This window comes from Rana temporaria, chromosome 3, assembly GCF_905171775.1.
Source record: "Rana temporaria chromosome 3, aRanTem1.1, whole genome shotgun sequence".
Lineage (NCBI taxonomy): Eukaryota > Metazoa > Chordata > Amphibia > Anura > Ranidae > Rana > Rana temporaria.
Window position 1 is genome coordinate 54,481,072 of NC_053491.1, and position 27,482 is coordinate 54,508,553.

At 41.2% G+C, this 27,482-nt stretch overlaps 1 protein-coding gene across 2 annotated transcripts in view; it reads left to right on the forward strand.

Moving 5' to 3' along the window:
- PDE8A (phosphodiesterase 8A) overlaps window positions 1-26,180 on the forward strand; it is a 439,096-nt gene extending 412,916 nt beyond the window's left edge. For both annotated transcript variants that reach the window (XM_040342584.1, XM_040342583.1), the window contains exons 17-22: window positions 5,600-5,798; window positions 11,093-11,310; window positions 14,989-15,121; window positions 18,773-18,937; window positions 20,591-20,720; window positions 24,664-26,180. In XM_040342584.1, coding sequence (XP_040198518.1) covers window positions 5,600-5,798; window positions 11,093-11,310; window positions 14,989-15,121; window positions 18,773-18,937; window positions 20,591-20,720; window positions 24,664-24,770 — 952 coding nt within the window. In that variant the 3' untranslated portion in view covers window positions 24,771-26,180. The remainder of the gene's footprint in view (window positions 1-5,599; window positions 5,799-11,092; window positions 11,311-14,988; window positions 15,122-18,772; window positions 18,938-20,590; window positions 20,721-24,663) is intronic.
- Window positions 26,181-27,482: the final 1,302 nt, after the last annotated feature.

Genomic DNA, 27,482 nt, shown 5'->3' on the forward strand with positions numbered 1-27,482 from the left:
CCGATGGGGCGTACACATGGACGGTTTGGACCGATGAAACTGAACTTCGGTCCGTTTTCATCGGTTTGGACCGATGGTGTGTACGCGGCCTTAAGGTTTGACCTCCATATTAGATGGTTTTGGTAAACTTGAAGACACAAACCTGCAGGAAAACTGATAGTGTGTATGGGGCTTAAGGTAGTGAAAGGGTTTAACTCTTTTTGACTACAGAAAACTGAAATCTGAGTGACTGCTATGTGTTATGGCACTGAAGAGGACTGTTTTGTTTTGTGGACACTTTGCTTTTGAAAAATTTGGGTCGAAGATGACCCATGGTCATCATAATTGCATTGTTTTACTGCTTTCCTGTATGCTAAAAATGCATGGACAGAAATGAGTTTGAGCCATACTTTTAACATCACTTGAAGTTTCACAAATTCATAATTAATGATTAGGATGAGCAGATGACCATGTGGTCTGTTGACACATTACTGTCTCCGCTAACGTTCCCAGCGGACTGCGTTCGGAAGCAAAGTCATTTGCTTTGGTTGGATTTTCCAGTCCTAGAGCTACTGTTTGCAAATATCAATTTGTAGGAAACGGTAGTGTGCTGTATTCTTGGCTCTTAGGTGCCATCATTGTGCAGCCATATCTTTTTGTAACGTTTGACTGCCATCTGATGTCAGCTTAAAATGCAGTGCATATAGTATGCATAATGGGATAGGTCCAGTTTCTAATCAAGATTTAATCAGTTTTGCATGGTAATATACTAGGGATTTTTCAGCCCGCTTGTTCACTACCCTCTTTACCTCCATGATAGTTAAAAGATCAAAGGTGCTATTTCCTGTAAGATTGCAGTTTTTATGGTATCATTCATCCTAAAAAAAAGTCATCTTCTGGGTAGGTTGCTTAAACCAGAAACATTATGGACTGTGGCCTTTCAGAGACACCAAACTTCTCAAACTTGAAAAGGAATAGGATTTACATGCTACATATGCTTTGTTGTGAAGAATCACAGACCAATAATTAATCCAGAAGGGTGACTTATAACTTGGGAACATTACACAATGCTAGTTGAAGGAAGCCAGAGTAGATGTCAAAATATTGCAATTATAATTTCCTAATCATGTGTTAAGGGACACAGGATGAAGTATTTCAGGTACTTTGAGGTATTCTGTCTTCAGAAAATTGGACACTGGAAAACAAACTTGAGGATAGCCAAGTATAACCTCCCTCGCTTTGGTTGTGCCCGTTATAGCTAATTTTCTGTGAGAATGAATTTTCTTTCTTTTTTTTATGCAGGTTTTTTTTTTTTGTCTAGCAGGTTTATTCAGTTGCTGCAGAGTTAGAAGTTGCCCTCCATTGCTATAAAGTCATTCCCAGACCCCACTGAGAGGCAGGCCAGGCCTATAATAAGCACTGTGCTCTGCTGAAGGCGCTCACAGTAGACACTTGTGTGTTATGCATGAGCAAGCCACAGTTCACCTGTCTGGTGCAACCCTGTTCTGAGTCTGATGGTGCTTACTTTTCCTCTGTTTTTTCTGCTAAAGGGTTAACTTTTAGAGCTTGGACTGCAACAAGCTGTGCCATATTTGAGTTTGGCAAGCTAGCAGTCCTATACTCCAGCTGCAACGGCTCTTTGGCCCTATTGCTCCTGAGCAAGTCTTCTCTGGGGTTCTCATTGCATGTGCATGCTTATTTTTCCAGTATGCCTGCAGACTTTGTTACCTTCCCACCATCTACTTTGTATTTGAACTACTTTACCTATCCACTGGATGCTCCCCTGGGCAACCTGTGGTGCATTTTCTATTGATTTTACCAATAAAGACAACTCAAGAGTTTTTTGGAGTGCGGCTGTCCATCCTTTTGAAATTTCTACCATTTGCCTAGTGCATTGCCGACACCCTTGGTTTCCTGAGAGGTTCTTGATTGCTTAGCAGACCCACCTGGAGCGGTGATTCCCCTTACCCTGGGTAACCTGCTGCTTTATAGTGACCTGAACAGACGGAATTAACCCATGCTGCTTAATCATGGTTTGTAAGGCCCGGTTCACACCTATACAGGTTGCAGTTGATGCATATTTCAGGTTCATTTTCCACTTTTATTAACACGTTTTTGATCCATTGAAATCTAAGAAACCAAAAACACATCCTGCTTGTCCCTGGCCCTTTCCAAAAAATGCACAGATGTTAACATAACCTATAGGAAACCATGTTAACACACTAAACACACTTAAAAGTGCACCAGGCCTAAGTATCCCTTTGGGCAATCCCACACTTGTTTGTCTAGGATGGTAGATTATAAGCCCTAGATGCCTTGCCATCTTGCAATGCGGTAACAATGCCAAGGGGCCTTGCAGTGTAATCTCTTAGGGACCTGACACTAATAGCCCAGATCACTTTCCCCTGCCCCTTCCTCAGTCTTGCCTGTCATCTTCAGGGGTAAATTCCTCCCCTGTCTTATCTAGGAAAGAATTGTCTGCTACAATGTCTTGAGTTTATGTAGGACATTTACAGCCATGTTGGCTGATTCAGAAAGCAGGGGGCACAAACATGCTTCTATGCCCTCACCTCTTTTGTATAGTGATTGGCGTAATCCCGATAAAGTCTTTGCTCCTCCCAAACGTTTTGCCCAGCAATATGCTATTAAATTTCCTATCTTTACAAAACTCTGGGCCCACTAACAGGCCAGATTTTATGTATTACCTTGGGGAGATGCAGACTAGAATACTGTAATCACTGAGCAGAAAATGATATCACCTGTGATGTATTTCAGTTATCTTGCAAACCTGGCCTGTTAGTGGGCCCTGAGGACAGGGTTGACGACCACTGTTGTAGAGGACATCCTGGTGTTTAAAGACCATGTGGATAGAAGGCTGGAAGCTTGTGTTTACGGTACTCAGACTTTATCAGACTTCTGGCAGATCCTCCGTGGGTCCTCCCAGATTGTGAAGAACTATCCTAAGACTTATTTATCACCCCTTTTCTCTGTTGCTGGTTTGAAAGGCCTAGCTGGTGAATCGCAGGTCCCGAGAAATAGATGCCAGTGTTATTTGGGTGTTCTGCACTTATAAAAGCTAAGAAATCGAACCTGGGAGATAATTTTTCATGGTGCAAGAGAACTCCATTAGAGTGAGTACTCTATGGGACGAATCCTGTCTTTTTTTCAGTCTGGTCTTGGTAAATTGGCCTTGAGTTGCCTTGAGGGTATTGAAGGGTCAAACCTAGGGTTCTTGTTTTATTGTTATAGTTCCTTCCTTTTACCTTAAGGTGAAGGAAATTGTGACATTGTTCTACCTTCTCTATGTCCTGCTTCACGATATTCAATGCAGATTTCTCTTCATTGTCCGGATGTGGTATGTATTTTTTTTTAAGTCTGAACTAATGCTCAAACCACAGTAATCAAGAAAATTAATATATGTGGGCAGTCGTCAATATTCGGATGTGTCCCCACATAATAATGAAAAAATATAAATATAAAATGTGGCACTACCTCCAGAGTGAAAAATGTAGTGCTACGCAAAGTGTGAACACATCAGCAAAGCTAATAACAAATAAGAAAAGGTGTGTGGCCTCTAAACAATGAATCCAAATTTGTGCTGTGAAAAGTCATACAACATTCTCTAATAATGCACATGAATAAATAATACAGTTATTGAATAAAAAAGCAGTGTCCATAAGTGATGTCACACAAAACAGCAGTTCATAAAAAATTGTACAAAATATTAGGAAATGCAAAGGATCAGTTCCAGGCATTAATGTACAAAAAAAATTGTGGGATGATTAATAATATCAATGTGCAAATATGCACCTAAAAATAGTGTAGTCGCACTTGCTTCCATCATCAAGAATCCACCAGGAGTGTGCCCTAGCAGCTCACCCTAATCAAAGACCACAAGGGCCCTTTCGGTATAAGTATCCTTAATAGCAGATCACATTCCACTCTCCTCTCTTCAGAACATAAAGCCAGGGACGAGATAAGTGGGGCAGTAACTATGATGGTAAGCATTAACAACTGTGTCATAATAATAATTCTTCTCCACTCCATTCAATAAGTGCCATATAAGACAAAGGAAATCTCCATAGTGCAGTAACCCATAAAAACAAGATTTAATAACACAGTAGTAACTTACATATGCAGTACAAAGCATTTGGCATCACTGCGATCGGACCCTCCGGTTTCGGCCACGACTGGAAGTGATGTCATCTGGCTCCTCCTGACACGTTGCATCACGAGTCACATTAAACCCCATGAGAAAGTTATGTAAGTTGTGATGCAATGTGTCTGGAGGAGCTGGGTGGCATCACTTCCGGTCATGGCCGAGACCGGTGGGTCCAATCGTAGTGATGCTGATTGCTTTGTACTGCATGTGTAAGTTACTACTGTGTTAATAAATATTGTTTTTAAGGATTACTGCACTATAGAGACTTCCTTTGTCTTATATGGCCCTTATTAAATGGAGTGGAAGAGGATTATTATGGTACAGTAGGGGAGTTATTAATGCTTACCATCATAGTTACTGCCCCACATATCTCGCCCCTGGCTTTATGTTCTGAGGAGAGGAGAGTGGAATGTGATCTGCCGTTAAGGATATTTATACCGAAAGAGCTGTCAGATCCTTGTGGTCTTTGATTAAGGTGAGCTGCTAAGGCACACTCCTGGTGGATTCCGAATGGTGGAAGCAAGTGTGACTACTATATTTTTTTGCACTATTTGCACATTGATATTAATCATCCCACTATTTTTTTTGCACATTCACTTTGTTTGGAACTGACCCTTGGCATTTCCTAATATTTTGTAAAATTTTATGGACTGTTTTGTTTGACATCACTTATGGACACTGCTTTTGCATGTGCGTTATTAGAAGATGTTATACGCTGCTCTGTTTGTTATCCCAGAAGGACCCCGTAAGGCACAGCCTGCTATGGCCTGGGGACAAGGTTTCACACACTCTACCAGATCAGTTAGTGTTTTTTGGGCTTTTCAGCATAAAGCCATCTGTTTCTCATGGCTGCCACCAGGTCTTTGGTTCACAATGTTCTTTAAGTTTTTTAATGTGGGTGTTCAGGCCTCAGCTGACACTGTCTTTGGTCATTCAGACAGTTCTGTAGGCTCTGTTGATACCCCTTTATTAACCTGTAGGTTATCCTGAGCCTGGTAGCTTTTAATTTGCTTTGCTGCCTACCCATCCGTTGGACTGCTTTTGGACATCCCAATGTACCTGAATTGACTCATGTGTCCTTAAATATACAATTAGGAAAATAGGATTTTTGGCATACCAGAAAATCCTTTTCTTGGAGTACATTAAGGGACACTGTTCCTGCCCCTATGTTCTTAGTATCTACTTCTACTTTTGCTTGCTACAAAACTGAGGCATGATGGGAGTGGGTGAGGTTATACAAGGTTATTCCTACAACTTTGTTGGCCAGTGTCCCGTCTCCTGAAGGCGGCAGCAGCATAATCCAATTTACATAAAATACTACATCCTGGGTACCTTTAATGTACGCCAAAAAAAGGATTTTTCTAAAAAAAAAACTACTTTGTTAATCCCCTATTATGTAGCATTGCTGAAAGTCACCAATAATTTCTCTGACAACATGAATTTGCTCTTTTCACACAGGCCCTTAGTGTACCTTGGCCTTAAAATGTTTGCTCGATTTGGCGTTTGTTCATTCTTGAATTGCTCAGAAGTGACATTGAGATCTTGGCTCCACATTATTGAGTCAAACTACCATTCGAGCAATGCTTATCATAACTCAACACATTCCGCTGATGTCTTACATGCCACTGCTTACTTCCTGTGCAAAGAAAGAGTAAAGGTAAGCTACAAACTGATAATTGTATCCCTTTTAGGACCTACCATGTCTCCCTGAACACTTAATGTTATTAGGATACTGTTAGCTGTAATACAGAATCCAGTTAGGAATGCATTGCAGCTGGACAGAGATCACATGACTCATTCCAAGTTAATGTTGATGAAAAATCATATCATCCATTTCTTATCTGGCTTTAGATCCTCCATATATGAGGTAGAAAACAAATGTGTATTAGAGGATTAGTCTCTCCACATTATTGAGTATTTCATTATAACATGCCTAAAATGTACATAGTAACTTTGTTTTATCTTTTGGTACTAACATAATTGTTGTCAGATTACCAGTGCAGCTGTTAGCCACACACCAATGCTCAAGCTATAATCTCTGTAGAATTCAACAGCATTGTTGAGGCATTATGCACTTTTGCACTGTCCAGATGAAAAAAATCTTGGTCACCTCTGTAAACAAACTGCTCATGCATAGTCTTGCTCGCCATCCTGGTTTTTAGCACAGGAAAGTGCCCATATTATGACAGAGCAATGCTACACAATTAAATTGGCTTTGATGTATATATCTGGGCATCAAAACCAGTCAGACGGCATATATTTCTAACACCCACCAAACACTTAGGTAAGGTGTATTGAGACCAAAAAAGCATTCCCTGACACCTGGGATAAGGAAGCTGTATTGACACATCCTTCAGAAACAACCACAACTAGGAGCGCTGATCGGAACCATTCTGTATGGACAAATTCTTCGATAAAGACCGTAAAATAACATCATAAATCAATTTATTAATAAGAACATGTGAGAGAGTTAATGGTTGATAACCATTAAAATCTCCTCACATGAATGGAGCAGCTGTGCAACTTGATCACCACTATGACAGTACCTTGTGATGCGGTAGGATATTAACAGGCTGTATAAAGCAATGCTGTAGTGGTAAATACTAGACATGTGCATTTGTTTTCGTTAGAATGCATTTTCGTCCGAAAATCAGTTTTTTTCGTTATCGTTTTAACAAACGATAACAAAAGTAAAGAAACGAAAACCGAAAGATCCGACATAAAAAATGCTTTATTTTCGTTTTCGTTGCGGTAAAAATTCGATATAGAGAGATTCGACATTATAGAGAAAAGATTTGACATTACAGAGAATAGATTTTGATTTATGAGAAAATAGATTCGACATTATAGAGAATAGATTCGACATTATTACTAGTCATACAACATTAGAATTCTTGTAGGCGGAATATTCGAACGGAAATGTACGATTCGACGTAAAGATTCGACGTTCCGGCGAATATTCTTTTGACCATTCGACAGAAACAAAGTATTATTGGATTTTCGGACGAAAGCTATTCCCCAACGAAAAACGAAATAAATCAAAACGATATTCGGGAGTAACTAAATACATTTATTTTCCAAACGAAAACGAAAAAACAAAACAAAATATTCCAGTCTGCACATGTCTAGTAAATACCTTGTGTATCTAGGGAGCTCCGCTGTGGGGGGAGACCTCCAGCTGTTGCAAAACTACAAGTCCCATCATGCTTTTGCCTCTGGGTGTATGCTTGTGGCTGTCCGAGTCTTGCTATGCCTCATGGGACTTGTAGTTCTGCAACAGCTGGAGGTCCGCTAATTGCATATCCTGATCTAGAGCAACCACTGACAGGATTTGGCAGATGGAAGCGTTTGAGCGGGACGTCATACGCTCGGGGAACACTGGTCCAGAAGGAGGCTTGAAGCACAGGGTGGTGGAGCGCAAGCTGAGAAGAGGAGAGTAAGTGGGTGGCTGTTGTTGTGACAACTCGAAATGCGTAGCCCTTCTTCAAGTCTAGTAGTGATCAAGTTGCAGAGCTGCTCCATTCATGCAAGGAGATTTTAATTGTTGTCAACTATCGACTCTCCCACATGTTCTTATTAATTGACTTATGATTTTATTCTACTGACTTTATCCAAGAATTTGTCCATACAGGATGGTTCCAATCAGCGCTCCTAGTTGTGGTTGTTTCTGAATGCTTGTATATTGTTTCACACCACTCCTGGTGTGTTAATCCACACATCTGCTCTTTGATGTCCCATAGGACACCACACACTGTTCCCAGAGAAACCCATGTCCCAGTCCCATGGCGCCAGACTTATTGTTGTCTTAGTATTGACACATCCTAAACACTTGTTGTCACCTGGTGTAGGTAAAGTATTGAAACCTATTAACATTTTCTGGTATCAGGGGTAGGTAAGGGTAAGATGCATTACACCCACCTAGAACTCTGACATTTAAGGTCATTAAGGTGTGTTGAAACTCATTAAGAGCTTCCTGGCTCCTGGGGTAGGCAAGGTGTATCAACATAGTGAATCTTTAGTGAAAAAAATAGTAGCGCTGTTTCATAAAACAGTACTAGTAAAGTGATTATACTAAAATAACATAAATAAACACATAAAAATTAGCACATAAAAATTATCAAGTGAAAGTGAATTAATAGTGCATGTGAATGATCCATAAACATATAAATAAAGTTGAAAAGAAAATAAATTCATATAAAAGTGTCCATAAATCACACCAATATTCAAGTGATTAAGCAGTGATTGATCAATGGATGGTATATTTCTTGAAGAAATCTTGATACAAACTTTCCACCACACCTCATGTGCTTGTGAATCCACTATAACAATAAAAGCAGTGCAGCGCAACCTAAAATGTAAATATAAACACTAATAAATAATGTCCATGAGAAGAAACAGTCCACAAGTGATTGTGAAAAGGCACAATGAAAATGACGACATGCAATGTGGATCAAACGTGGCCTCTCACCTCACTGATTCGACCTATAATAGGTCACATGGCATGTAACTCATTCACAGTATAACTACTTACAACATCCAATCGATCAGCATACCAAAGGTGTCGATCAAGGTCCTGAGCTTTGTCTCCAACATGCATATGAAACATAAATGAAGACAATCTAGTGCTCTCTGTATAAGGAGTGTTTAATTGCAAAGATAAAACAAAAGCGAAACTACTCGCAAAGATGGCACTCAGACGCGAGTGCTTACAGACCGCATAGAAAACAATTGCAACAGCGATGGCTGTGGGTGACGTCTGTCGTGACTCCTCCCCCTCATATGCGTTACGTCCGTAGGCTGGACTTCATCAGCGCAAGGTAGGATGACACAAAAAAAGGAATGTGAATCCACTCCCAAAGGGAAAAAACTCACCAAAACAATATGCCTCACATTTACATGTTCGGCACAATAGCTTGATAACCCACCCGGGTTGATGGACAATTCCAAAGGTGATCACAAATCAATCAAATCCACATGTAAAAAATAAATAAAATGCTTCCAATGGTGAAGTATGTAAAACTAATTTATTAAATGCTCACAAATCCTCACTCATTGTACTCGCATATTATAAAATTCACACAGACACTTCAATCAAAAAGGTTCTCTAATGAAGGAGACTTGCAGTAAGAAGTTAGGTTATTGTGATCACGGCGGACACAGAACACCCAGCAGATCTCACCCTCCACTTGCTCGCTCACTTCTCCAGCCGGAAGAGCTACCTCCCTCTGCGGTGATAGTACGTATAGGGATCACAAAAATTTGACGTACAGGCCCCTGTTTTCTTGTTCCACATGGGCCATCTATTTATCTGCTGTGGTCGACGTTTGAGCGGAACATTTGTGAATAATCCCTTCGCAGAGACCCAGGGCTGGGAAATAAGCCACAAAGCTTGTGTGATCTCTTTTAATTAAGGGATCATACAGTCCGGTAAGCGGCCATTGCCTGATGGTGGAGGATTCTTTTTCCCTTTTACTCTTTCCTGGGTGTTATTCATATGTCACCGTGGACTTTGGTTAAAGGAATCTACTTCTTTGGGAGATCCCCTTCCTTTTGGAATTACTTCTTCTAGGAGTTTCTCCTTTGTTGTGGACATTTTTAGTATCTTTACATTGTTTAGGGGCAACTAGCCTGCAATTTTTGATCACCTACACATTCAATGATTGTCTAGTGAACATAAGGTCACATCCAGTTGTGTGTGATTTTATATTGAAGTTGAGTGGAGGGGACAGGAGACAGTTTCCTCTACTTATACATATTTCTAAATTTTTGGGTACATGCACAATTACATTTAGATCTTTTGCGCAGCTTTTTATTTATTCTGTTATTTTGGTGTGTGTGTCTCACATATAAGTTGCAACATTGTTATATATTTCATTTTGAGGTACAGCGCAGTAAACACAATTTTTCCATTTTACGTACTATCTCCGCCGAGGGAGGTAGCTGTTCCGGCTGGGATAGTGAGCGACAAGTGGAGGGTGAGATCTGCTGGGTGTTCTGTGTCCGCCGTGATCACAATAACCTAACCTCTTACTGCAAGTCTCCTTCATTAGAGAACCTTTTTGATTGAAGTGTCTGTGTGAATCTTATAATATGTGAGTACAATGAGTGAGGATTTCTGAGCACTTTTTAATAAATTGGTTTTACATACTTCACCATTGGAAGCATTTTATTTATTTTTTCATGTGGATTTGATTGATTTGTGATCACCGTTGGAATTGTCTATCAACCCGGGTGGGTTATTAAGCTATTGTGCCGAACATGTGAATATGAGGCATATTGTTTTCGTGATTTTTTTTCCTTTTTGGGAGTGGATTCACAAGCACATGAGGTGTGGTGGAAAGTTTGTATCAAGATTTCTTCTAGAAAGATACCATCCATTATCAATCACTGCTAAATCACTTGAAGATTGGTGTGATTTATGGACACTTTTATATGAATTTATTTTCTTTTCAACTTTCTTTATATGTTTATGGATCATTCACATGCACTATTAATTCACTTTCACTTGTTAATTTTGATGTGCTAATTGTTATGTGTTTGTTTATTTATGTTATTTTAATATAATCACTTTACTAGTACTGTTTTATGAAACAGAGCGCTACTATTTTTTTTCACTAAAGATTCACTATATACATTTCTATTTAAGTAGCAGCTGTAGGTAATCAAGTTTATCCTGTGCGCAGTGGTGGTTTCGAAAGTTACTAGGGGGCGTTAATTAGCTTTGTTTACCAGCGTTTATTTATTAAGGTGTATCAACACATAGAAGAACTTGGCAAAGTGTCACTTATGTTTTTTGCAATAACACATTGAAGTGAGCCTGACTTGTAACATTTGCTGATACTGTAATCGATTAATATATGTATTCCTATCCCAGGGGAGCATAGAACGATTAGCAGCATTTTCACAAATGTGCCAGATTGCACTATTATTGATTTCTTGTCTTTTTTCCAGCAAAGCTTGGATCCAATTGATGAGGTTGCTGCTCTCATTGCTGCCACTGTTCATGATGTGGATCATCCAGGGAGAACAAACTCTTTCCTCTGCAATGCTGGAAGTGAGTTGGCCATCCTGTACAATGACACAGCGGTGCTGGAGAGCCATCATGCAGCACTGGCTTTCCAGCTGACCACGAGAGATGACAAGTGCAATATATTCAAAAATATGGAGAGGTAAGACGGTACAAACAGTACTTTAATGGGCTTTTCTAACTTGCAACTGAATCGCTGAAAATGTGTTTAATAGTAAACGAAGATTGCATATGAGGTATCAGAAAAACTATCTGGTGATCTTCAAGTAAATGTATAATTCATGAATTTAGGACCTGCTGGTTTGGCCAGATTTAATATGTAGCCAGTTGAACTATTAACCTATGAAAAGTTTAGTTTGACGTAAGCTGAGAAGATCCTTCCCATTTTAAGAGATGGGGTGCCGACGTCTTACTATATTCATCCAGGGAGTAACATGCAATCGAGTGGAATGGACACCACTCTCCCAACCAGCATGCGTAAGATGGAGATAAGAAATGACCTCAGCCTCGGTTTGTCTGCTAAACACGCCCTCTGACACGTTTCACCCCAACCATTGGGGCTTAGTCATAGACCTCTGTGACTAAGTGCCAGTGGGCAGTGCAAAACGCAGGGCCCTTTAAGAGCATTGGTGCATTTAACAACAGTACCAGTTAAACTGCATGCCGTATAGGTACAGTATAGCAGGCATCACTAAATGGCGTACCATGTGCTGCATGCGGCCCGAGCTGTCCCGTCCGGACCCATGGTCACACCATATAGAAGCCTTCCTTCCCCCTGGCCTCCACTGCTATCATTTTCAAGGCAGCCCTGAGATCAGGAGGCAGGGAAAAGCAATAAGAGAGCAGGAGGCACCACCACACTGGATAGAGGGAGCAGGAGCTGCATGAGTTACCTTTCTAGATTAACTAGCAGGTGATTGGTTGCTAAGCCACTAGCAATCAATCACCAGCTTGTTTATAGGAAACGTTAAGCTCGGCAGCCCCCTGCTCCCATCCTGCATCCAGAGGTGCGGTGCCTCCCGGCTGCTCTCCACTCTCTGTAAGGTAGGCAAGAGAACATGGCTGTGGAGGGGAGGCAGGGGGTAATGTAAAGGTGGCAGTGCTGTGGGGGTGGGAGGTATGGGGGTGGCAAGTGGGAGGGGGGTTGTAACGGTCAGGGGTTAACGCCGTTACGATATTCCATTCCACCAACCCAAGACGGCTTCCGACACTCCACAATCCAGCAGACAGGACCCTTTGGATTTTCCTCCAGAATAACAAGACACAGCTCTGTTCTCTGGTTCCAAACAGAATGAATACTTTAATGGTAAACTCAGGCTTGTTATATACAGTCAGAAGCCCCAAGAAACAATGGCTTAACTCCACCCACAACATGACACAATGGGTGCTCAATACACATTCCTTTAGATAATGACATTCAGATAATCTACATCAGGGATATTCAATTAGCGGACCTCCAGATGTTGCAAAACTACAATTCCCATCATGCCTCTGCCTTTGGGTGTCATGCTTGTGGCTGTCGGAGTCTTGCTATGCCTCATGGGACTTGTAGTTCTGCAATAGCTGGAGGTCCGCTAATTGCATATCCCTGATCTACATTAACTAATTACTAGTCATTTACCAAGACGTTCTGACTCCGCAATAAGCTATTCTCACCTGATACACAATACACATTCCTTTGTAGACGTAATTGACATGCTAATCCACTACAGCTGAAAAGTCAGCCATCTCAATTTACACCTCAACAGTATGTGTCCCCACATGAATGAGTCACTCTACTATTGACCTGTTGGGGGCAGAATTAACCACCTGTAATATTTCAAGATATCCTGCAATACATGAATTATCATTACTGTCCCATCTCATATAATCCGAGATATCATTTCTTAGTCATCCTATGCCCCTAGTGGACATAGGATGACCCTAGACACAAGAGTCATTGGTGAAGCTGACACAGGAGTACCCCGCACCCTGCAAGAGCCTCTGGGTCCCATGGGCCATATTGTTACAGGGGTGTAAAGGAAGAAGTATTGGTAGGGAGGTAGATTTGTAGGGGGAAGTGCTGTGTGTGGTGGGAGTGATGTGAAGAGAACAGTACTGTGGGGGGGGGGGGAATGTACAGGGACACTTCCCTGTCCCTGCTGAAGAAAAGCAATCGCCACAACATGATGCTGCCACCACCACGTTTCATGGTGGTGATGGTGTGTTCAAGGTGATGTGCAGTGTTCGTTTTCCGCCACACATAGCGTTTTGCTTTTAGACCAAAACATTCAATTTTGGTCTCATCTGACCAGAGGACCTTATTCCACACGTTTGCTGTTTCCCCCACATTGCTTCTCGCAAACTGCAAATGGGAATTCTTATGGCTTTCTTTCAACTATGGCTTTCTTCTTGCCACTCTTCCATAAAGGCCAGATTTGTGGAGTGGACCACTAATGGTTGTCCTGTCGATGGATTCTCCCATCTGAGCTGTAAATCTCTGCAGCTCCTCCAGAGTTACCATGGGCTTCTTTTCTCATTAATGCTCTCCTTGCCCGGCCTGTCAGTTTAGGTGGACGGCCATGTCTTGGTAGGTTTGCAGTTGTCATACGCTTTCCATTTTCGGATCATGAATTGAACAGTGCTCCGTGAGATGTTCAAAGTTTTGGATATTTTTTTACAACCTAACTCTGCATTAAACTTCTTCACAACCTTATCCCTGACCTGTCTGGTGTGTTCCTTGACCTTCATGATGCTGTTTGTTCACTAAGGTTCTCTAACAAACCTCCGAGGGCTTCACAGAACAGCTGTATTTATACTGAGATTAAATTACACACAACTGGACTATATTTACTAATTAGGTGACTTCTGAAGGCAATTGGTTCCACTACATTTCAGTTAGGGGTATCAGAGTAAAGAGGGCTGAATACAAAGGCACGCCACACTTTTCATATATTTGTAAAAAAAAAAAAAAACCATTTATTATTTTCCTTCCAATTCACAATCACATGCCACTTTGTGTTGGTCTATCACATAAAATCCCAACAAAATACACTTACGTTTTTGGTTCTAACATGACAAAATTTGGAAAATTTCAAGGGGTATGAATACTTTTTAAAGACACCGTATAGAATGATCATTTATTTGTCAGTGGGCAAACTTGCAAAATCAGCAGGGGATCAAATACCTTTTTCCCCTCACTGTGTGTGTGTGTGTGTGTGTGTGTGTATATATATATATATATATATATATATATATATATATATATATATATATATATATATATATATATATATATATATATATATATATATACTGTGTGTGTGTATATGTATGTATGTGTGTGTATATGTATATATATATATATATATATATATATATATATATATATATATTACAATGAAAATGATATAGCTTTTGCTGTGTGTGATGATACATTGCACATGGTAAATGATAATAGGAGGTGGGTTGTAATGTTGTATAAAGGACATTACGTTAAGGAATTGGAAGGCAGGATCAAAATGAATGGTAAGTCAAAAAAACTGGACTACAGAGATGAGTCAAATTTGCACATCATCCTTTGAGTTTTTGGAGTTCCTTTTCAAAGCTGGCTATAGCTTTCCTTGAATACAGCAGTTTTGGGTGTAGTTGGGCTTTACAAAATCTTCACTCTCCCAGCACTGGCTTGTTAGTAAGATATAGTACTCTTGGTAATGGCTTTTCGGCTGGGACGGCCCCTTTTTTATCTCTGCTAGCATGTGATTAATGTGCGTTGCTTTCTTTTTAGTAATGGGTAATGGCCGGATACCATATTTAAGTTTGTTTTTTGTTCTTGTAACAGAAATGAATACCGTACATTACGGCAAGCTATCATCGACATGGTTTTAGCAACAGAGATGACAAAGCATTTTGAACACGTCAACAAGTTTGTAAACAGCATCAATAAGCCATTGACGGCGGTCGAAGAGAATGAGGTGTGTAAATCTGTGCCTGAAAGACCTAGAACTAAAGTGACCTTATATAATCCGTTTCCATGTACTGTGCGGCCTGTTATTCATGTCATCAGCTGTTACAGACTAAAGAGTTTGTCTGCAAACTGCAATGAAACGCACTGTGCATTTCCCTTAGGATCAGAACAATATCTTATACATTTTTTTTTTTTTTTTTTTAGGATTTTTAAGGCTTTTCTTTAGTTCCTTTATATAAAAGCATGACATTTATTATCCTATCCATTTTAAAAAAGGGTAACATGAAACAGAAAACTCACCCAAGCTCTACCGTTGTATAATGCAATTAGTGTGCAGAGTGATCGGTGCTCTGGCTAATTGAGCTCACAGTGAATCCTTAACAAGTACAAGCGGGAAACTCAATAGCTTCTCCATAGAAAACTTTATTGTAGCATCATAGCAGTAACACAGGCATGTCCAAAGTCCGGCCTGTGGGCCAATTGCGGACCCCCTGGTGATTTAATATGGCCCCCCTAAGGATTTGGATATATATAATCAATGCAGCCTCACATGTGGCCTGCGGGCCACAAAAGACATATACCGTATTTATCGGCGCTGCCTCGGAGGGGACAGGACATGCACCATCAGATTGCATAAAAGAGAATCTCTTGTTTACTTGGCGGCATCTGTAATAGGAAGTCCCTGTTCCTGGGATGCCATTGGATGATTGTTCTGTTTATCATAGGAGGCAGGACTTTGTCCTAAAGAGGCCACAGAGTAAACAAGAAATTCTTCTGTCTGTAATCTGACGGCAATTGTCCCTCCCCCTCCCTGTCCCCTCCGAGGCTGCAGATGGGCATCGATTAGGCTGCACTGATTGCAATGGTAAGGCTGCATTCTGGGCACATGTGAGGCTGCATTGATTGCAATGGTAAGGCTGCATTCATAGCAATGGTGATGCTGCATTCATGGCAATGGTAAGCCTGTGATTGTTGTACGCCGATAAATACGGTATATCCAAATAACACGCCCAAGTTCATCCTTAGTTCTGAGCAGCGCTCTGGGAGTCGTTGGGGCCACAAAAGAGATATATATACAGTATATCCAAATAACACGCCCAAGCTCATCTTTTTACCACACACAGCCACATTTTCAAAAAGAATAATCCTATTGAGATCTAAAATCCACACAGATACGGTCGGCGGTTAGGGAGAGGTCCAATTAAGAGCAATCTCTCTACGGGCAACAAAAAGTGTGCGTCTTATAGTGTTACCAGTAGAGGAGGTGTAAATAGACGTATTGCAGTATCCCAATAGGCATATAAGTCGTTCAACCGGAATATTGGTATCCAATAGCCCATTTAGGCTACCAATCACCTCCGCCCAGTATCGTTGAAGTTTTTTTGACACCGCCACAAAAGATGTATTAGCGTACCTGTATTACCACATCTAGCACAGGCTGGCTCAGATTTCAATCCAATTGCATACAGAAATTGGGGAGTTCTATAGACTCTCTATGAAGAATAAAGATCTGTGTCAGTCTGTGTGATGGAGACAGAGACACCCCCGGGGGGGCAAGGACTGAAGAATATCATCCCAGACCTCCTCGGGGATAGGACCGATATCTTTTTCCCAGCCAGCCTTAGAGCGAATGGCAAAGTTCTAACAATAAATACCCTATATGTAGCAGAGGTAAGACCTTTTGTTGACCATGCCTGTACTATCTTATCAAGAACAAGGATAGGGGGAAAAAGTCTTAGGCCCCGTACACACGTCCGAGGAAGTCGACAGGCAAAACACATCGTTTTGCCCGTCGAGTTCCTTGTGAAGCCGCCGAGGATCTCGGCGAGCCGAAATTTCCCATTGAACAACGAGGAAATAGAGAACATGTTCTCTATTTCCTCGCCGAGATCCTCGTCGGCTTTCTCGGCTGAAAGTGTACACACGGCCGGGTTTCTCGGCAGAATTCAGCTCCGACCGAGTTTCTGGCTGAATTCTGCCGAGAAACTCGGTCGTGTGTACGGGGCCTGAGTTGGAGGAATTGATAGAACCAGTTAGATTTTAAAGAGAATGCTCTCCTTAGATCTTCAAAGGATTTAAGTATACCGGGCCAGATTCACAGAAAATTTGCCGCGTCGTATCTTTAGTTTGAATCCTCAAACCAAGATACGACGGCTTCTGGCTTTGATCCGACAGGCGTACGGCTTCGTACGCCTTCGGATTGTAGGTGTAATACTTCGGCGCCTGCTGGGTGGAGTTTGCGTCGTTTTCCGTGTCGGGTATGCTAATTAGCTGTTTACGGCGATCCACTAGGGTACGTGCGTTCGTCGCATTCTCTTACGTCGTCGCTAGTCGGCTTTTCCCGGCGTATAGTTAAGGCTGCTATTTCTTGGCTTATATTTAGACTTGTCATGTTAAAGTATGGCCGTCGTTCCCGCGTCAAATTTGAAATTATTATTTTTTTGCGTAAGTCGTCCGGGAATAGGAAAGGACGTAACGCACGTCGCCGTTCAAAAAATTACGTCGGTGCGACGTCATTTCGTGCAAAGCACGACGGGAAATTTCAAAACGGAGCATGCGGGAACGCGCCTAATTTTAATGATACACGCCCCATTTGAATTAGGCGGGCTTGCGCTGGATGGATTTACGATACGCCGCCGCAAGTTTACAGGCAAGTGCTTTGTGAATCAAGCACTTGCCCGTAAAACTTGCGGCGGTGTAACGTAAATGCAATACGTTACGCCGCCGGAATTCTACGTGAATCTGGCCCACCGTTTTTGTATAACTGAGCTAGAGTTGTTATTCCTAATTTCCCCATCTCTGAAAGCCTCTAAGGGCCAAAATTTGAGAAAGTCTATCATTTTACCATATTGAAGTGTATCTAGTAGAATAAGAGATGCCCAGTATTTTTTTAACTGTATCCCATAATTTAAATATTAACGTGCAAGTGGGCATATCGGCAAGCAAGGCGCCCCCTCTTGCACCATCTAGGACAGGGGTGTCAAACTGGCGGCCCTCCAGCTGTTCCGAAACTACAAGTCCCATCATGCCTCTGCCTGTGAGAGTCATGCTTGTAACTGTTAGCCTTGCAATGCCTCATGGGACTTGTAGTTTTGCAACAGCTGGAGGGCTGCCAGTTTGACACCCCTGATCTAGGACATAGAGTGGTAACCGACCCTTAAATGCATGAGAAAATGAGAGAGAGAGAGCAGTGCATGATGTCATAAGTCTAGGCATATTACCAGATGAGAAACAGGAAGTGGGCTCTAGAAGGTATTTACTGGCAAAAACATTTTTTGCTATCCAAAGTTAAAACAACAAGGACAGAAGATTTAATAGATGGAATGATAAAAAAAATGACTGAAGGTCCACTTTAAAATGAGGAGGAATCTCTGCAATAGAAGTGACAGTAACTGCTGTTTATATCCTCACTGGGGAGATCTCCCCTTGTTTCCTGCTTTTTGTGATATCCCTCACAAAAAATCTCCTGAATCCCCTGAAAAAATCTCCTGAACAAGGACACAGCCAGCTATTTAAAACCTGGCAGAGGTCAACAATTTACCTAAACATGTATAGGCTGTTTTTATTTTGGATATTATTAACTGTACTATAGCTATATTTGCTTGTACTTACCCCCTTGTATTACCCCCTTATGTTTACCATTTTTATTTTTCCATAGGGTACTGGTGATGACGATGCTGTTAAAACTGTTTTGACGTCCCCGGAAAATCGGATACTTATAAAGAGGATGCTTATTAAGTGTGCAGACATCTCCAATCCATGCCGAGCACTAGAGCAGTGTATTGAGTGGGCTGGTAGGATATCAGAAGAGTATTTTGCTCAGGTACAACATACATTTGGGGTACTTGTGGAGAGTAAATCTGGCCATACCCTAGTAGAATTTCATAATTTTTATTTAAGGCCTTGTGTACACTGGGGATGAAAAACACCACTTTTAGGGGGGGTTCTGCTTATAAATGCCCCCCCCTCCAAGTTAGCATATGTGTCCATTTAGAGACAGGACCGTTTTATAGGCAGAAAAAAAGAAAATCTATAAAATTTTACATGTTACACCCTGAATATGGGTGAAATTTTTCTTTAACTAATGAGGAAAAGAGTTGGGCCGAACACCCCCTTGTTCAGTTCAAAACAGAACTCCTGAACAGGGGAAAAGTTCTAACCCGAACAGCAAACCCCATTGAAGTCTATTGGAGCTGAACAGGAGAAATCAAAAATATCAAGTTTCGAGGCTTATATACAAATAATTCGCCATATAAGGGGGTCTGGGTACTACCCTGGGGGACATGTATCGATGCAAGCTATATTTTAAAAAACAATAGTTTTTTCAGGAGCAGTGATTTTGATGGGGCTTAAAGTGCAGCAATAAAAATTAAAAATGCCTTGGGGGGAGGGGTCCCTTTAGTCTGCCTGTAAAGTGGCACATCAGTAGCATATATAGAACATGCTGCAGCAAAAATGAAATTTCTAAAGAAACTAAAACAAATCAAATCACATTTAACAACCAGCTTAATGTGGTTTTGTTCAAGCAGGGTGCAAAATGCCCTGTGTAGCGTGCAGTGTATTGCAGGGCATTCGGCGGGGCAAACACCATGCAAATTCGGGTGTTCCCTGAATGGGGCGAACAGCCAATGTTCAGCCCAAAAACGTTCTCCCAACTTGAATTCTTGAAATTGTAGCCATTTTCTTTGCAGTAGATGCTGGGCACACTGTAAACAGATACATCATTTTGTTTTTCTATTGTCTTTTTCTGAGGGTCAGAGACAAAGTGAGAAGATTGCCATTGATTTACTAAAGGCAAGTAAGTGTAGTTCCTCCAGAGTTTAGTAAATGAGGTGAAGCTTCACTTTGCAAAGAATATTCAATCGCAAAACAACATTTTTGCTTGCACTTGATTGGTTGATGAAAGTCAGCAGAGCTTCCCTTCATTTAATAAGCTCTGGGGCAACTGCTATTGCAAAGTGCACACTACGCAGTCTATTTGCCTTTAGTTAATCAATCCCATTGTCGCATGCCATCCTAATCAGTGCAACCTGAGAGAGGATTGTCACCTTTCCGAGTGAGAAGAACAGCCATGTCTAGGACCCTCCCTACCTGCCATACATGCTGTGGCTTCAGGATAAATCACCACTTTAGTCTGCCTTTGACTGATCCTCAATTTTTCCAAAGCATGGATGTGTGAAACGCAAGAACAAAAATTGTCTCTGGACAGCCGCACTCTGAACAAATTGTAGCCTTTATTAAAAGAAGGACAGCACTACAAGTCACAGCAAATGGAAAAAAAAAACGACTACTGACGCGTTTCACACTGAAACTAGTGCTTAGTCATAGCTCATTCATCTGGGTTCCCACCTGGAGCGGCTATTCCCTTTTCCCATGGATGTGCGAAAACTGCAAATTCATATTGCCTGAAAATGTCATATTTCCAATTACAAGCAATTATTATTAAGTGTAAAAAAAAATGTTTTCTTTTCTGCAGACAGACGAAGAGAAGCGGCAAGGTTTACCTGTGGTAATGCCTGTGTTTGATAGGAATACATGTAGTATTCCTAAATCCCAAATCTCATTTGTGGATTATTTCATCTCGGACATGTTTGATGCATGGGATGGTAAGATAACATTTTATATTACGGAATTCATTATCTCATTGCATATTTTATGGAGGTTTATAAGGTGTTTTTTTTCTCAGGAAAAACTTGAGTACCTTCAGGTTAAGTGGGAAAAATGGAATGGCCAGTGACTGGGACACTCAGGCTTTTATCATGTCTCCCTTTGTTGTATAGTTGGGTGTCAGCAGTGCACTGGTGCAGGAGGAAACTTACAGTGACCGCTTTAACCGCTGACTGTTCTAATCATTAATTGATGACAACAAAAAGCATGCTGTGGAGAGAAGTCGCCTAACACAGTAGCCAAGTCTCAGCTAATAAATACACTAAAGAGCACACACTGGGTATGTTTAACTGAAGCAACAGAACAATTCCACTTGGCTCACTGAATAAAATAAAGCTGTGTTCACTTGAATCGTCCAAGGCAAAATTTTCTTTTTTTTCATCCTTAATTTTGTTTACACATGGTTACATATTTAAAGTGAAAGCAGCTAAAGAAAGCTTATAACCAGGGGTATTCAATTGAAACTCACAGAAGTCTGGTCAGTAAATGTTTCTTCCAGCAGAGGTCTGAATCGCATGTTTTCACATGACAGCTACCCTCTCCTCTTAGGGTAGGTTCACATCTCTGTGGCTGGGGAACATGCGCAAAAGTACAGCGCATTTCTCTGGGGGTTGAAAACATGCATACTTTTGTCATCAGCACCTTCGCACGTACCCAACCGCATTGGTACAACAACGCCACACGGCTCAGTGTGGCGCGATAAAAAAAATGGTCAGGGACCTCTTTCCCTGAATTCATCCCAGGTTTCGCAGCCTATTTAACCCCCCTGGCGGTATTCCCGAGCATGACTCGGGGTGGATTTTTTGTGCTAAAATCGTTTTTTCCCGAGTCACGCTCGGGATAGCTATGCAGAGCCTGCAGCGCGCGCTGGCTTACCTTGTTCCTGGATCCAGCGATGCATCCGCGCTGTGTGAGCGAGCGGGTGCTCGCTCGTTTCACACAGTGTCCCCGTGTGCCGTCGATCTCCGTTCCCTGCGACGTTACGACGCACGGGGGCGGAGATCGGCGCCAAATTCAAAAAAAGTAAACAAACACTATACATACAGTATACTGTAATCTTATAGATTACAGTACTGTATGTAAAAAATACACACCCCCCTTGTCCCCAGTGGTCTGCCCAGTGTCCTACATGTACTTTTATATAATAAAAACTGTTCTTTCTGCCTGCAAACTGTATATTGTCCATAGCAACCAAAAGTGTCCCTTTATGTCAAAAATGGTTTTAGAGCAGCTAGAAAACCGCGATAATAAATTATAATCACTTGCAGAATTGTGCGATAGCGATTTTTGGGGAAATTCGTCATAAAAAAATAAAATAATGACAGCAACAATTCTGCAACTGAGCAAATTTCAGTGATTTTGAGTTGATTATATTATTGAATATTTTTTATTAGAATTATATTAGTATTTGTTATAATTATTTATAATTATTTATTATATTATAATTTATAATTTTGTTTTTAAAAAATGTCAGACCCGGGATGCCTATTAGACTCTTGTTTGGTCAGATTTAAGTGAGTTATTCCTAAGAATTCCAGGCCTACAGTATAAAACGCCAAATTTCCTTGCAAATAATGGTACCGCTTTCAGCACCTTTTTTCTGAAAGAATCATAGCGCCAGGGAGGTTAAATTAATGGGCTGCCCTACCCACGATGTGCACACGCAAATGCACACGCTCAGATCTGAGGCTGACATGCACTGGTAGGCTGCATCTGACATGCACTGGTAGGCTGCATCTGACATGCACTGGTAGGCTGCATCTGACAAGCACTGGTGAGGCTGCATCTGATGGGCACTGGTGAGGCTGCATCTGACGGGCACTGGTGAGGCTGCATTGATCTTTTGTATAATTTCTGCAGTCTCTGACCACCTCCTGTATCATGTCTGCTAGAGGTTCACTGAATGGAAATTTTGCTAATACTATTAGCAATGTGTTTAAGAGATTGCAGACATGATCCAAGAGATGGTTAGAGACTGAGAACATGATACAAGAAATGGTTTGAGGCTACAGACTGCATTTTTCTTGAGCTTTTATTGCACTAAAGGTGCAAATAATGGCCAACAATAAATTCATATTAATTTAAGTTGACAATATTAATGAAAACGTTGAATATAATACAATTTTATATATAAAAATATAAATATGTTTTAAAAACTGTCATGCATCCTGCATTTTTGGCACCAAAATTTCCATTCGGTGCACCCCTAGCATACATACGATTGCAACGCAAGTCATATTGTAATTGAATATTATTAGAAATTACCATTCCTTTTCAATCTGCAGCTCTGTAATTGTCTGTAAATGCAATATGGCAACCTGTAGGCGCTTTGTACACAAATGGTGTACAAAACGCCCCCCTGAAATGTAATTTCCTGCTTGTGTGATTGGCTCACTGATTTTCCTAGAAGTCTACACTAAGATGCCAATTTAGATTTTGGGCATCCCCTGCATCAAAAATTTCATTTTTGGTGAGATACTCCTAAAGAGAAATCATGGCTAAAGGAATTGCAGACCATGCCACTTTCCTTATTAGAGCCCTGCAGGTGCAGCAGCTGATTTATAATTATGAAATACTTTCATACAGATTCATTGTACATGGACACAGACAAACAGCTATTTCTTCAGAATAACAAAAGGTAGGAATCTGCAACAAAGACAGTTAAAATCCCTGCAATGTACAGTAAATCCTCTGATTGCGAGTAACGCGGTTTACGAGTGTTTCGCAAGATGAGCTGTTTTTATTTATTTTTTAAATCCTGACTCAATTTGCGAGCGTTGTCTCGCAAGACGAGCAGGATTCAAACCAGAGGTGGCCAGGGGTGCGGGGGCGCCGGTGACGCTCGGAAACACTCCTGAGTGTCCCTGAGCATGCCCCAGTGTGTCTATGCGTCTCCGAGTGTTTGAGTGTCTCCTTCGCCCCCATACCTCTGGCCATATGCGGTAGTGCATACACTCAAAGACAAATCTCCTGCGCTCCGGTATTTTTGGAAGATGTTTAAGAGATGGTAAAATTCAATTAAAAAGTATCTTCCAGAGTCTTGCAGCCCTCCTCAGAATCGTGGGAATTCATGAAACTAAAAAAGAAAAAAGAGAACGGAGGGCGCACCAACCTAGTGTGATACTGATTGATGAGTTTTATTAAAATTGTAAAATAAATCATTATACTCATAAATGGAGTGTTAATAAACAGGCCTTAAAAGACAATACAGCAGAAGTCCAACACCATCGGCCGAACACGATACTTGCTTCGATCTGTGACCGTGGTTAGGGCTGACGCGTTTCAGGGGCGTACCCCTTTCCTCAGAGCTTGGTGGTCACTTGAACACTGCAGACCACCAAGCTCTGAGGAAAGGGGTACGCCCCTGAAACGCGTCAGCCCTAACCACGGTCACAGATCGAAGCAAGTATCGTGTTCGGCCGATGGTGTTGGACTTCTGCTGTATTGTCTTTTAAGGCCTGTTTTTAACACACCATTTGTGAGTATAATGATTTATTTTACAATTTTAATAAAACTCATCAATCAGTATCACACTAGGTCGGTGCGCTCTCCGTTCTCTTTTTTCTTTTGTAGTACATACACTTGCAGTGACACTGGAACGATTTATCTGAGTTTCCATTGATTCCTATGGGGCAACTTGCTTTGATATACGAGTGCTTTGGATTGCAAGCATGCTTCTGGAATGGATAATGCTCGTAATCTAAGTTACTACTGTACATAGGTCATGTTTTTTTTCTCAACAAAAGTGGAGTTACTTTTTAACTAAAGTATGCATAACGGTTGGACTTCAAAATCAAAGCACTACAATCTGCTTAGGTGAATTTAAAAGCAAATCTAATAACATGGTCAATTTATCAAGTAGTGTTTTTTTTTCCCTCGCAGCATTTGCTGACTTACCGAACTTAATGCAACATCTGGACAATAACTTCAAATATTGGAAATCACTAGATGAAAGACAGCTGAAAACTCTACGACCACCCCCAGAATAGCTGACACCCTTCAGTCAATGAAGCCCATCCTTAAAGGGGATCCAGTTCGTTGTTGGTAACTTCATCTATACCAGAGCGTTCTTCACTCTGTGAAAGTCCCATGGATCATCAGGTCAAAGGTTACCTCCAGTACCCTGCAGTAAGCATAAAAAAACAAAAACACAATTAAATCGACGGATAAGCCTTTTTTTTTTTTTTTTGCATTAACTTATATCACAAGTTAAATTACACTGGATTGCTGCAATATCAGTGCTGACGGGTTGTTCTCAAAAAATGGAAAAAAAAAAAAACATTGCCAATTTTCTTCATACCTGTATGGAAACATCAATGATATCATGGATGGAAGTTTCCTTCGAGAGATGATGCAAAGAAAAACAAAAACTCAGACTTGCAAGTGAAGGAAAATCATTGTTCGTGTCTCGCGGCTTTGAAGAGAACACTCTGCTTTTTTTTAAAGCACTTATAGTTGTTAACAATCAACACATTAAATGCACTCTTTCTGAAGGAGTTTTTGATCTCTGAAAAATAGATCCACTCTATTTTTTAATATCACCGAAAAAGGGGCAATCATTCACCTCTGCACACTACTGATAGGGAGCTTTCTCAAGGCTGTTTAGTAGCAAATTGTATAAAGAAATAAAAAAAAAAACTACACAGAAGAGTTTTTGAACTTGATCAATAGCATCTATGATTAAAATATGTTTTATTTATTTTATTAGATGTTCAATATTTTCTATGGATTTATAAAAAAAATAATAACAAAAAAACAAAAAGCCAAAGCCAACTTTAGATGCATTAAAAACACAATTCATAGTCATTACTATACCTTTAATTGATGTACAGACCTTTTATTTTCATATTGCAAATACAGAAATATTATTCAAATGACACATTTGTATTGCACTGTAAGAACTCATTGTGGATGTTTAAACTATTGTTTGGAGGTTCTGATTTAATTTGATTTCTGTTTTTTCGAATACTGGATGGAGGATTCTATAGCTTTGAATCCAGTGCCACAAGAGGGACATGCTGTAGTTTTAATTTGGTGATGGCCATGAATTTTTGTCAGTTAATTTCACCCTGTGATCCCAGTGGGCACCTAGAGTTGCTATGCAATGTGTTGGAAGGTCCACTGGTCCATTCTACAGGGGGGGCACCTTCTTTTTCTCTCCAACAAATTTTGCAGTTTGGTTCCCTATCAGAAGTCTGCCTTATTTTCTACAATGTTTCTACAATGCATTCCACAGCAGAAATGGACAAGGAGGTATATATTTAAGCATTTTGTAGCTTCTCTATTTTCTTTTGCAAGGATATACCTTAACTCCAGTTCCAAAAGGTATGTACCTTCACAGATTAAATTAGACACTCACAATAAGCACCAGTAACAATAAAATGTATATTTTAAGAATTGTCAATTGTTGGTATTTTTATTACTTGTGTCTTTTCTTGTCATAAGCTGCTAGCACTGGCACAGGACAGGTAAGGCTTTATAGGGCCTAAGAAGCAGCATGCCCTGCACATTCCAAATGCAATAGGTGTGAAAGGGGCCTTCACAATCTGTTCCTGTGTATAATGTGTTTTTTAACAAGTGTGTCTTGTACATCGCTATCGTATCCCCTCTCAAGTGTCTCCTCTTCGGAGAGAATACGTTCAGTGCTTGTAGTCTTTCCCCATAACTGATGTCCTCCGGTCCCTTTATTAGCTTTGTTGCCCTTCTCTGGACTCTCTCCAGTTCCAGCACATCCTTCTTGAGAACTGGTGCCGAGAACTGGACGGCATACTCGAGATGTAGCCAGAGTCTTGTAGATTGGGAGAATTATCGTTTTATCCCTTGAGTATATACCCTTTTTGATGCATACTAATATTCTGTTGGCTTTGCTTGCAGCAACTTGGCATTGCATGTACCATTTTTTTTGCTCTATAACAGCCCTCAAAAAATCCACACGCCTGCTCGCATTTTGCGAGTGGATTTTGAGGGCTGACGAGGAAGGGCTGCCTGGGAGCCGAGGGGGCAAGCACCGCCGGCAGCCTGTGTGTAATAGGAGTTCTTCTCCCAGTGACCGCAGAGGAGAGAGAGAGAGAGACGCCCGGGTGTTTAAAACGCAGCGCGGGGAACACAGGATAACAGTTTTCATTTTAATTGCAGTGTTCCCCGCCGCTCGCTGTCAGATCCAGCCCTGCCCCCTGGTCCTGGGACTTTGATAGACAGATCACCCGTCCAATCCTGGTGATGGGTGATCTGTCAATTTAAAGTTCCCCCGGTCAGGAGGCGGGGCTGAATATGACGTTGAGCGGCGGGAACTCGGCAATTAAAATGAAAACTGTTATCCTGTGTCCCCCGCGCTGCGCTCTGATCACCTGGGTGGCTTTTCTGTTCCTCTCCTCCCCTGCACAGGTAGGCTGCATGTGGTGGACACGGGCTGCATGTGGTGGACACGGGCTGCATGGTAAACATGGGTTGCGTTTGGTGGAGACGGGCTGCATTTGGTGAAGACGGGCTGCGTTTGGTGGGCATAGGCAGGATACAGTTGTTGTTAATATTTATTTTTATAACTTAATACTGCATAAAACATTTAAGTGTCATTTCATGAGATAATTTATGAGGGCATGTTTAGGGGCGGGCTGAGTGGGGCAACTGGTGGCGAGTAACCCTTGAGGCCTGGCTAGTAGCTCAGGACTCGAAATTTTGAGCCCTGCTCTATAAGACGCACT